General features: G+C 43.5%; 1 protein-coding gene across 2 annotated transcripts; it reads right to left on the reverse strand.

The window, feature by feature from the left end:
- Positions 1 to 3,964: 3,964 nt before the first annotated feature.
- LOC148015073 (pentatricopeptide repeat-containing protein At4g33990-like) lies at positions 3,965 to 9,636 on the reverse strand. 2 transcript variants are annotated; one of them, XM_087665581.1, is made up of 2 exons: positions 9,285 to 9,636; positions 3,965 to 9,180 (listed from the first exon to the last, which is right to left on the reverse strand). In XM_087665581.1, exons 1-2 carry the CDS (start codon positions 9,444 to 9,446, stop codon positions 7,543 to 7,545), a joined length of 1,800 nt encoding a protein of 599 aa, XP_087521707.1. In that variant the 5' UTR covers positions 9,447 to 9,636; the 3' UTR covers positions 3,965 to 7,542. The 2 variants fall into 2 exon arrangements, with proteins under 2 accessions (XP_087521707.1, XP_087521708.1); XM_087665582.1 differs by having other exon boundaries at positions 3,965 to 9,200; positions 9,285 to 9,422.
- Positions 9,637 to 12,590: the final 2,954 nt, after the last annotated feature.

Raw genomic sequence — 12,590 nt, forward strand, 5'->3', positions numbered from 1 at the left:
TTGTTGTTTGCATTTTGACCTCTTTGCCATCCACCACGACCTCTTTGGCTCCCCCTGCCTCTAGAGTTACCACGTCCTCCTCCATAGGACTGGTTTTCTTGAGTTTGCTGCATATTCTGATTTCTACCACGGCCTCCAAATCAACCTCCTCTACCTCTGCCTCTACCTCTTCCAGCATTTGAGTAGAAGATAGTTTCTTTTGAAGTTCCTCCTGAAGAAGATGCACCACCATTTCTCTGCTCCTCAGAAATTAGAAAAGCAATCAACTCCTCAAAATCAGGAAATCTTTCACGAACTGAAATGGATATCCAAAACTGTGTATAATCCTTTCCTAGACCATTCAAGGTCACAAAAACTAAATCATCATCTTTCACTGGCGACCCAATGGAAGCAAGTGCATCTACAATCTTCTTCACCTTCATGTGGTAGTCATTGATGCTCATACTTTCTCTTTGCACATTATGCAACTCTTGCTTGAGCTGCATTTTCCTGGCTTGCGTATTTTTGCTATACATTTTTGATAAAGTATCCCATGCCTCCTTTGGCGTACTTGCATCCTGAATATGCACAATCATAGAGTCTGAAATACTGATAGACAGCCAGTACATAACTTTCTTGGCTCTCTCATGCCATGCTTTAAATGCCTGCATTTGATGTTGATTGGGAACATCAGGAAGAAATGGTTCTTCTTCATTTCCTGCAACAAATTCCCAATATCCTTTTCCCATAAGGAAATTCGTCATTCTAAACTTCCATGCCTGGAAATTGTTCTTGTCAAGCTTTTCAGTGACAATCTGTGAGAGAGAATCAGACGCCATTACAGAACACTGCAAAAAGTTCTGTCACTGCAAAGAACACAGCTTCAGCCTCACAAGGGCTAATCTGCAAAACTGACGAAAGTGGTATTTGACCACACAGTCACTTCCTAGTGACGATTTTGCATCAACAGGCAACAAGGATGATTCTGTAACTCCCAATATCTCTGTACACAAGCATACGATGCAATTTCTACAGTAACTTTTCACCGACCTGTAGAAGAGTGGTCGCACAGCATAAAACTAGGCCTTTTCTTGAGTGCGTGCAAAAAACTTCCGCCTCCAAAACAGGCCCCGAAATGGCCTCAAATCAAAAAAACAGGGTTGCTTTCTTGAGCTCCTTACCACGAACAAGGCTCCGATACCATGTCAAGATTGTGGGAGAGAAGGAAGAAGTCTCACTTGTAGCTTTCTTGCTTGCACAATGGGGGAATACACACAAAGGTGGAGGCTGAAAACAGTTTTCCTCTTCTTAGTTGTGTAAGCCAAAAAAGAACTCTCTTACAAAGAAATAGAAAAACCCTATATATGGGTCTCAAACCAAAGACAACTAACTAAGGTGGCATACTAACTGAGACACGAACTAGAGTAGATAAGGATAGCTGTTATCTAGCTATTATTCATGGGCAGTGTACCAACTGCATCTACAACTGACAAGTCGGTGACATAAATGCACAACGGTCACCCTGGCATATCACGAGTGGAGCTCGATATCTCAACACCCCCGCCACGACAGAGTCTACATTTGTGCATGTCTTTGTTGAGGAGGATATAGCCTTAGCTTCTACCACTCAGGAGAAGCCTTGGCTTGTGGACAGCGGAGCATCTTCACATATGACCTTCAAACAGGATTGGCTTCAGGATCTTCATTCCAAAGGGGACACTGTCACCATTGGTGACAATTCTACAATTCCTGTTCGAGGCGTGGGGACTCTACCTATGTTTTCTAACAAGCGGTCTTCTTCCGCCAAAGTTCTCTATGTACCTAATTTGGGCTTTAACCTATTGTCTGTGCATGGTCTTACTCAGCTAGGTACCCGAGTCATTTTTACACAGGATGCAATCACCGTGGAGGATGCTTCTACAGGTGATGCTCTTTGGACAGGTACACAGGATGGTGGGCTTTATAAGCTCACAGCCTTGGCTGCGAGGGCTTCCCACGAGCTTGGGCTGCTTTGGCATGCTTGGTATGGTCATTTGAACCTCGATTCTATTCGGTGGGCTTCTGGGAGGAAGATGGTGGAGGGACTTCCAGATTTCCCTCCTCTTCACACTTTGTGCCCTAGCTGCTTGAGGGGCAAGCAGCATAGGCAGCCTCACCCTCAGGTTGCCTCTAAGAGGGCTACTTCTCCGCTTGAGTTGGTTCACACCAACCTTTGCGGACCTATGGGCACGGCCTCCCTTGGGAAGGCCAAGTATTTTATGCTGATTGTGGACGACTTCAGCCGTTATGTGTGGCCTTATTTCTTGGAGTCCAAGAGCGAGGCGTACTCCCGTTTCTGCGAGTGGAAGGTGTTTGTGGAGACACAAACAACTTCCAAAGTTCGTGGCGTTCGAGCTGATCATGGTGACGAGTTCACTTCTCACATTTTCTCTCAGTTTTGCAGGGATCACAGCATTCGGGTGGAGTATTCCCATCCAAACACACCATCAGAGAATGGTGTGGTGGAGCATGCGAATCGGACCATAGTGGAGATGGCCCGATCTATGATGGAGCATAGGAGTCTTCCTCATTTCCTTTGGGGTGAGGCGGTGGCTACAACGGTGCATATTCGCAACCGCTCTCCGACTTCGGCTTTACAGGACATGACTCCTTATGAGGCTTTCTTTGGGAAGAAGCCTTCCGTGTCCAACTTTCGCATCTTTGGGTGTGATGCTTTTGTCCATGTGGACAAGAAGAAGAGGAAGACGAAGCTCGACTCTAAGTCGAGGAAGCTTATCTTCGTGGGCTATAGCACGACCACGAAGGGATATCGGCTCTACGACCCGATGACACGGAAGATTGAGGTGAGCAGGGATGTGATCTTTGATGAGGCTTCGGCCTCCGAGGATCCGATTGATGGTTCTCTTACAGGTGCTTCTTCGACATCGACAAACCACCCCCCACCTTCTCTGCCTTCTCTTCCTTCCAGGATACCCCTTAGCACCCCTCCATCATCGCCTCCTCCCCCTCCCATTCCTCCTACTACGGCTTCTCCTCCCCCTTTGGCGGATGTGACTCCTTCTACGAGTTCTTCCACCCCTTCCGACTCCCCTCCGGAGTCTTTTCGGGATCCCCCGCCATCGGCTGGGGAGCCTTCTTCCGATGAGAAGGATCTACCTTCACTTGGTGAGGGGGAGTCCCTCGCAGACACAAGTGCTTTGCAGGTTCCGACGACTACTCGGCCTCCCTCGCAGTAGGAGGAGTCTCTTAGGATTCCTTTATGGTATCGCCGGCTCATGCAGGATTCAGGTGTTACTCACTTTCCTGCTTCTTCTACATGTCCACGCAGATCAGCCCGCTTACAGGCCCAGCGGGATAGTTCACTATGTGTGAACTATGCTCTTATGTCTCAGATTCTTCACGATTCCGAGCCTTCCACTGTGGAGGAGGCTCTTGCACAGAATATATGGCGACAGGCTATGCAGGCAGAGCTCGATTCCATCGAGCGGAACCATACTTGGGAGCTTGTACCGCGTCCCAAGAAACGGAAGGTAATAGGTGTGAAATGGGTCTTTAAAACCAAGTATCTTGTAGATGGCTCCTTGGACAAGCATAAGGCTAGGCTTGTTGCCAAGGGTTTTGCACAGCGCGCAGGATTGGACTACTTCGAGACTTTTGCTCCTACAGCTCGGATGTCTACCATTCGAGTTATTTTGGCTCTTGCAGCTCACCACCGTTGGCCTGTTTATCAGATGGACGTCAAGTCAGCCTTTTTGAATGGCGTCCTTGAGGAGAAGATCTATGTTTCACAGCCTCCTGGTTTTCTTGTGTAGGGGAAGGCGGATCATGTCTACAAGCTGTGGAAGGCCCTTTATGGCCTGAAGCAAGCTCCTCGTGCTTGGTACCAAAGGATTGACCGCTTCTTTCTACAGAGTGGCTTTCAGCACTCCGATCATGATCCCAACCTCTACTTTGGAGTTGTGGGCTCTCTTTTTGTTTTCCTTATTTTGTATGTAGATGATCTTATCATTACAGGGAGCGACACTCAGTAGGTGGAGCATACTCGGTCCATTCTTCGGCAGGAGTTCGACATGACAGATCTAGGGATCCTTCACTTCTTTCTAGGACTGGAGATCTATCAGATGGCACATGGCATCTTTATCTCGCAGCACAGGTACATCTCCGAGCTTCTTTCGGAGTTTGGTATGGCCGAGTGTCGGCCTATATCTTGCCCCATGGACCCTGAGTCCAAGCTTTTGGCAGATGGAGTCCCCCTTACAGATGCCACTCGTTACAGGTGCCTTGTAGGCTCTCTCATCTGGCTGATTCACACTCGGCCGGATATCTCTTTTGTGGTGGCTTTGTTGTCTTCTATTATGAAGACTCCTACACAGGATCACTGGAGGGCAGCCTTGCGTGTTCTTCGGTATTTACAGGGGACTCGATCCTACGGGATCATGTATGGAGACGGGATCCCCCTTTCTAGATGGAATGATTCTGATTGGGCAGGTGATGTGGATTCGCGACGATCCACTACAGGTTATGCTTTTCACCCTTGGATCTGGTGCTGTCTCTTGGAGCAGCAAGAAGCAGCCTACTGTGGCACTTTCTTCTACAGAGGCTAAGTATCGGACCCTATGTTCGACCGCTATGGAGGCAGTTTGGCTCCGTCGCTTGCTGGCGGAGATTGGCTTTTCCCAGACGGGACCTATGGAGCTGCACGTGGACAACCAGAGTGCTCTTGCTCTGGCAAATGCTCGCACAAAGCACATTGAGGTTCAGTATCACTATGTTCGAGAGCAGATCGCGGATTCGGAGCTGGCGGTGGCCTATTGTCCCACGGCGGACAATGCGGCTGATCTCTTCACGAAGCCTTTGCCTCAGGCTTCTTTGCTCCATTACATGCGGTTGTTAGGTCTTCAGACCCTCCCAGGATCTGAGAGGGGGTGTTAGCCTGCTCTATTTTCATTCTCAGTCTGTCATCTCCTAGTTATGAGCTCCTGCCAGAGTCTGGCAGGAGACAGAGGAGCTCTGTCAGTTTTGTGTTTGCTGATTTAGTCTGCATTCCCTTCTCGGGTGGCACTCAGCCCAAAATGGGCCCTTTTTGTGTGCAGTCGGCCCATATTTGGGCAGGTCGGCCAGTTTGTGTGCAATCGGCCAGTTTGTGGGCAGGTCGGCCAGTTTCAGCCAGGTCGGCCAGTTTTGGCTAGTTTGGGGCTATTTATAGCAGCCCCCCCAGTCATTCTCTCATACATTCTTCTGCAGATTCTGCACACACTCCCTCCTCTCCCACTCCGGCATTGGTGCTGCCATTGCTTCCAGTCTGTTCTGGTGCCCTCACTGACGCTCCGGGCTGCGTGCAGGGACTGATCAGTCCACTTTGGTGTATTCAGCATTCATTACAGTCAGTGCAGATTTTCTTCCTTCATGTTCTGCTTTCTCACTCTCCTCCTCTGTGTTCGTGTTCTTCTTCCGTTGCGCACTCTCACAGATCCAACCTACCCATGCTATATCAGAAGTCGGCTTACATCCTCGACTCCAAACCTACCATCTAAGTCAGTTTGAGGGGTCAAGAGTCAATGTAGCAACCATCTGCCCATCAGCCGAATAAAACTCGCCATGCCACCAAAGGACACAGTGACCCTCTCTGCACAGGCCACCACCATTGATTGATTAGCATAATCACCACAGAAACTGCATGACACCATTTCATCTATGTAGCATATAAATGGGGTCACCAAGGCCACCAAAAAGCAATCACCAAGAAGACTAAATGAAACATGCTGGAAACCACCAACCTACAAAGAAGTCTCTAGAAGCACCAAAGATGGAGTAAATCCACAAAGCTCATAACATGGGTAAAGTAGAAGGTAAAGAATTTGCAGCTGCGAACCAAAATCCAAGCATCCTCCCAAGCTCGAAAAGCCTCAAAAGAACAAGGTTAGGACCATGGTGAGAGAATCTGGAGTCAATCAGATAGAGCAGTCATAATGAAGATTGGCGATATGCAAGATGATGATGGAGAATAGAGAGTAGGAGACACCTCAGATACTCATGGTCAATCAGCCAGAACAACACAGGAGTTCCATAATTCACAAAAAACACACACACACACACACACAAAACACACACAAGCAGTAGCAAAAACACAGATGGGAACAGCAGTGAAGAGTATGTAGTGAGAAATCACAACCACCAACACAGGAGACCCTATACAGCTAAAAACACAAATGTAAATGTGAATAAGATCGGATCAACAAAAACGCAGAGTGTACCACTGTCAGAGCAGTCAGCCAGTAAAAACAAGATCCCTGACAAGTGAAACAGCATGGCAATAAAACAAAAAGTCCCAAACTTCAACAACAGTGGCAATACCAAGAAACGCAGGATACAGGCTCCTTTTCAGTTGGACCGCAGGTCACCTGCATCAAGAAAGATGTCACCAGCATATAAGCAGGTCGCCAGCAGTAGATGAAGGTTGAAGATGAAAAATGCAAGTGCTTGCAGTGGCAAAATGCAGTGACTGACAACCCTTGTAGCAGTAGACCAGCCTGTAGCAAATCTATCACAGTAAGCTACACAAAGCACCAAAACAAGCAACACTCGAAGTCCGATAATATGTGAGAATGAGTAACAGAAGTAGAAGAGAACTATTAAACACAAGAAGAATGTACAATGAGAGAACTCAAAGAATAAACAAATGGGCAATGATATGTAATGTACAAACCACACAGGTGATGGGACATATGATGACCAGCAGTACCTTCAATCTCCCTCTCTCCAAGTGGATGTGGCCCACTAGAATAAGAGTGGAGGAGTGGAGTATATAAAGACTACAAGGTGAGACCCAAGACACATGGGCATGGACTAGCCCTAAATGAGCCGCCCAACTGCCAATGCAAGCTCCCAATAACAAGCCAAATGCATGTGCCTAACATCCTCCTACATAGTTGCTTTGCTTCACGAATTAGCCTAGAAGACGACAAGAAAAATAGTACAAGCATTCTATAAGTGAAGCAACCAGCACCAATCTCATCCCAAAAAACATGAGATCAGTTTGCATCTGCAACCATACTTTTACATCTGCTTCATTTCTTGTACAACTCATGTAGATCAGTGCACCTGCAACCATTTCAATCTGCTTCATCTTTTGTACAATCCATAAGATCAGTGCATCTGCAAAAATAATTTAAATCTGCTTCATTTTTTATACAAGTCATGTAGCAAGTGGTAGTCACAGTGAAGCTGCATGCTCATTCACATATATGGGTGTTCTTTCTGGTGGAATTAATGAGGGCCAATGCAATACCCAACTTCTTAGTATGTCAACTCGAGACATCTTTCTTTGCTGCTTTTGAAAAGACTCCAAACATGTTTTGGGGAAATGTGTGGAGTAGTCAACAATATAAAGCATGGGCTCACAGTTTACACATCATAAATATAACTGCTATTTTTGAAAAAGTTCCTGGTGGTTGCTGAGCCTCTTCCAATCATAACACCTAAAGCAAGGAGAAACCCACCAGCTTCACATAAATTGGCTTTCACATGGCTCTTATCCCTGAAAGAAACAAATGAAATTTCCACTCACACCCACCAATCTCCTGGTTTCTTCCATGCTTTGTTTTTCACTCTCATAGCTTCAATCTTGTGTGCATCCTCTTGCATGCCTGCACCTGCATAGATATTACTCATGCAAACATAGGCTCCAACATCTTTTTCATCCAATTGTACGGCATGTTCAAAGGCAAATTTTCCAAGCTTCACATTTCCCCACTTTCGACAAGCACCCAAGAGGGCAGTCCATACAGGGAGATGATCAGAAGATGAAAACTTCTCGATCACTCTTAGCGCCTTGTCAAAGTGGCCTGCACGGCCATAAAGATCAACTATGCATGTGTAATGCTCTAAAGTTGGAATAATCCCATAGGATGTGTTCATAGTTTCAAAGCACACTTGACCCTCATCCAGAAGACCTGAGTGACTGCATGCATGTAGCATAACAGTGAGTGTGACAAGATTTGGCATTATACCTTCACTTATCATTTTATTGAAGAAATTAAAAACAACATCATCCTTTCCAAACTGAGCATACCCAGCAGCTAGTGTATTCCATGAGATTATATCATGGATTGGAAGCTCATCAAACACTTCTTGAGCTCTTGCAAGCATGCCACATTTGACATACATATCCACCAATGCATTGCCAATGAAAAGATTTTTCTTCAATAATGCCTTTTTCAAAATCTCAGCATGTATAGCTTTGCCCTTGTCAGCTGCTCCTATGCTGCCACAGGCCTTCAAGATGCAAATAAAGGTAACTGCATCAGGTGAAGGACCATGCCTTTGCATCTGTTCATAACAGTTTAGTGCTTGCTCACCATGCCCATATTGAGTGTATCCCGAAATAAGTGCACTCCATGAGACTACATCCTGAATTGGAAGCTCATTAAATACTTCTTGTGCTTTTGCAAGTGCACCACATTTTGCATACATATCCACTAACGCATTGCCAATGAAACAATATTTCTCTACCAAACCCTTTCGCACTATTTCAGCATGAATGACTTTGCCCTTTTCAACTGCTCCTATGCTACCACAGGCTTTCAAAATGCATATAAAGGTGATTGGGTTTGGAGAAAGGCCCTCAGATTGCATCTGTTCATACCAGTTCAGTGCTTCTATACCATGACCATGTTGGGCATAACCTGCAATTAGTGCATTCCATGATACTGCATCCCGAACTGGAATCAAATCAAACACCTCTTGAGCTTTTGCAAGTGCACCGCATTTGGCATACATGTTAACTAAAGAAGTACCAATATAAATGTTCTTTTCAAGCACCCCCCTTGCAAGAATATCAACATGTATTCTGCTGCCTTTGTACAAATCCTTTTGCTTGGCACAAGTCTGCAGCATGGCCACTAGGCCGCAATCCTCCCGAGATGTCAGGTGGCTGCCATGCCTAGCAATCAGCACTTGCTCCTTTTCCCCAGGTTGTGTTTTAAAATGACATTCTTTGTCCTTCACTTCACATAACTTTCCTTCTATTAAACTCACCAGTGGTTGCATTCCTCTTCTGCCCAGCTCTTCTATTAATGTCAGCAGCGGTTGCATCTCTCTTCTCGCCAGCTCTTCTCGTACCCAAGGCGAATTGATAGAGCCATGGATCCAAACTGCCCCTTCGGCAAATTTGTGCTTGAAGTCTTCGTATCTTGAGAAGGTCTGTGATGCAAAGCCATGTTCTGTCACAAACAGCAAGCCAATGGATGTTGGTACACATGATAAACCATAGAATTCCCAAGACCTGCACAGTACCGAGTGATCACCTGGCTGTTGGAATCGTCCCAGGGATCGATGAAATACTCATTCCATGAAGATAAGAGTAAATCAATATCTTCTGGAGAGCTCCTCTCTATACATCCACCCCTGCTTGGTAGGCTAGGGGAGAGAGGCAAAACTGCTATATGTCTTGAAGAAGATGCCTTCATAGCGAGACAGATGCAGAAATGGCAGCCCTGTCCAAAAAATTTAGTAATCGTGTCCGGCAGATTTAGTGAAGGTTGCAAGATCCTTCGAAGCCTTTGGTCGGAATACTTCACCACCCTCTAAATTTTGAGATCTAGTGTATGTTTCCCACTAGGTTCGGTATCCCAGCCCAAGGGCATTCCTCCCCCAAGCTTACACGGGGGCAACAAGAGGACACTAGATCGATTTTTTCTAAAAAATAGGGAAGGCATTAATAAAAAGCAAGCAATAAAGCAATGAGATAACAAATACCAAAGAGGAGAAGAAGGCACCATAGGCTTTCGATCCGTTAACAAAAAAAGGTAAAAGAATCACCAGTAAAATCAGAATAATAATCAAGCAAAAGGTCGAACAATAGCATCACAGTATGTACACCCCTCTTCTCATCACTAAGATCCTTCATGATTGAATAGGCCCTAGATAAGACAATGGCTTGAGGCATTCATCATTGACAACCTCTGTGTCCACTCCAGTTGGGAGGAGCACCTCGAAAAGCTTCTATTAGTCTTCGAACAATGTTGATTGTACCAACTTTCTTTGAATCCCTTGAAGTGCCAATTCTAGATTAAACACAGCATCATTTTGGGTCATGTGGTTTCTAAGAAAGGTATTGCACCAGATACTCCTAAGATCAAAATAATAATGTATCTCCCACCACCCATTAACCATAAGGACATTCAATGTTTCCTTGAACGTACTAGATATTACCGCTGCCTTATGCTAGATTAAATGAGGAAAGTTTTGTGGATAACCCACAAAAAAAAAAGAGAATATCAATCCGGATCTAAATGAGAATTGTGATTATGTTCTCGTAAAAGATATAAAAGATCATGAAGAGGGCTATGACTAGTTTCAAAACCCTGAAATGGCTATGAGCCCTCAAAAAATGGTATCGGACAACTCTTGAAAAAACTCAAAAAGAAGATACATACTCAAAAGTTAGTGATAGTGACAACAACCCATTCTCCAAGAATAAGGAAGGGACTAGAAAAGATAAAAACAAAAAATAAATTTCATCCATGAATAAGCTAATTTTGATCTCCCTTAACTATAAATCAATAAAGCTAACATAGCCAATATTTTAAAGGGATGGCTTAAAGACATGTCGCCTATCCTTGATATTCTCTACTTGTAGGAGGTTAGAATTATGGATGAATAACTATATAATAATCTAAGCTTAATCTACTAGGAATTTGAATGGATCTACATTCATCATAATAATAGGAGTGAAGGAGCAATAATTGGAATCGTTGGTAAAATTAAAAATATTATCCATAAAACTACAATAGGTGAAAGAGAATAGATGGGGAACAATACACATGAAAGAAAGTGAGGAAATTGTTGTAGTATCATTAATGCCCCTTGTAATGCACAAGAGAGAACCTCCCTATGGAATGCTCTACTACAAATACAGTGCCCAATAATTCTGACAAGCGACTTTAACATGGTGGAAGATACTAAAGACAGGTATCAAATGAAGGGCCTAGTCATCTCAGGTGATGAAAAAGTAGATTGGATGAATCATTTCTCGTTCCATGGTTTGATAGATGTGAGCGAAGAAACACACTTCACATGGTCAAATAATCAAGAACCTTAGCAATGTATATATTTCATTAGGTCTACTCTCCATTTTTGCTAATGTTAATGTAAAATCCATAAAGATCTTGTTCTTTCTTATCATTTTCCAATTTCAACTCACATTTCTTGCAACACTAATATTATTAGAGCTAGACGATTCCATACTGATCCTACACTTTTTAAAGATCAGGAAGTTAAGGAGGAAATTCAAATCTTTGGGATCAAGCTTTCCTATTTACAAAAGCCCTTGCACAATCTTGGGCTGCAGCTATCAAAGCTACTCGGGGAGTAACGAGACAAGTTTAAAAAGAAGACGATGAAAAGGAAAGTTGTTTGCCAAGGTACTAGAATTAGAATCTAGAATCCTTTGAGAGGTGAGACCACATTACAAGAAGAACTAATTTTTAGTTGAGCAAGGACTTCAAGCTGTAAAGGAGGAAGAGGCCAACTCCATTAGACTCTACACCAAAAGTTGGTGGGCAAGGAAAATTGACAATTCCACAAAAGAGATGTTTAATACAAACAAAAAGAAAAAAGAGGAGGACTTAGTTCCCATGCTTATTAAAAAATATAGGAGTATTTCCTCCTCAAAGGAAGAAAATTTAGAAACAACAATGAACTTTTATGCGAAAATCTTCTCCCCACCCAAGGAACAATCATAGGAAGTAATGTTATCCCATGTGAGACCCAAGGCAATACTTAGCTCCATAGCTAAAATTTTGGGCATAAACCTTATAAAATTAGAACTAGGAGACACAATAGACAATCTGTCTAATGGAGCCTTGGGTTGAATGGCCTACCCAATAAGTTTTATAGAGAATTTAAATCTCTTCTTATTTAGATGTTGCTTTTGATATGTAAAAAAGCAATGAGGTTTAGAGACCTCCTTATAGCCATCAACCAAGGGGCTATCAAATTAATATATAAAAGAGATAGTAAAAGCTCCCCCTCCAATTGGAGACCAATTACTTGTTTATCTTCTACTTATAAGATATTTGTTAAGTGCTTGGCAAGGAGACTCATCTTGACGGTTGGCTCAAGAGAGAACAAAAGGGCTTCATTAAAAGGGAAGTACATTCTTGACTCTATTGTTAGTTTTTGGGAAGGTTTTGAACTTGCTAATTACAAAATTAGGGATTTATGCTCTTTAAAATAGATTTTGATAAAGCATATGACATGCTTTGAATTTTTTAATTACAAAATTAGGGATTCATGCTCTTTAAAATAGATTTTGATAAAGCATATGACATGCTTTGAATTTTCTAATTACAAAATTAGGGATTTATGCTCTTTAAAATAGATTTTGATAAAGCATATGACATGCTTGATTGGTGCTTTATATTGAAGTCACTCCATGATATGGATCAAGGAAAAGATTTATTAGGTATGTGAGTACATTGTTTGGAAATGTAAGTGCTAGAATTGTAGTGAATGGGGAGTTGTCAACTCCATTTCCTCTATTCATATCTATCAAATAGGGCTACCTATTGGCCCCATCACTCTTAGCCATCTCAGTTGATACCTTGGGA

Source organism: Lygodium microphyllum, chromosome 24 (assembly GCF_053477565.2).
Source record: "Lygodium microphyllum isolate KBCC chromosome 24, Lygodium_microphyllum_v1.1.10, whole genome shotgun sequence".
NCBI classification, from domain to species: Eukaryota; Viridiplantae; Streptophyta; class Polypodiopsida; order Schizaeales; family Lygodiaceae; genus Lygodium; species Lygodium microphyllum.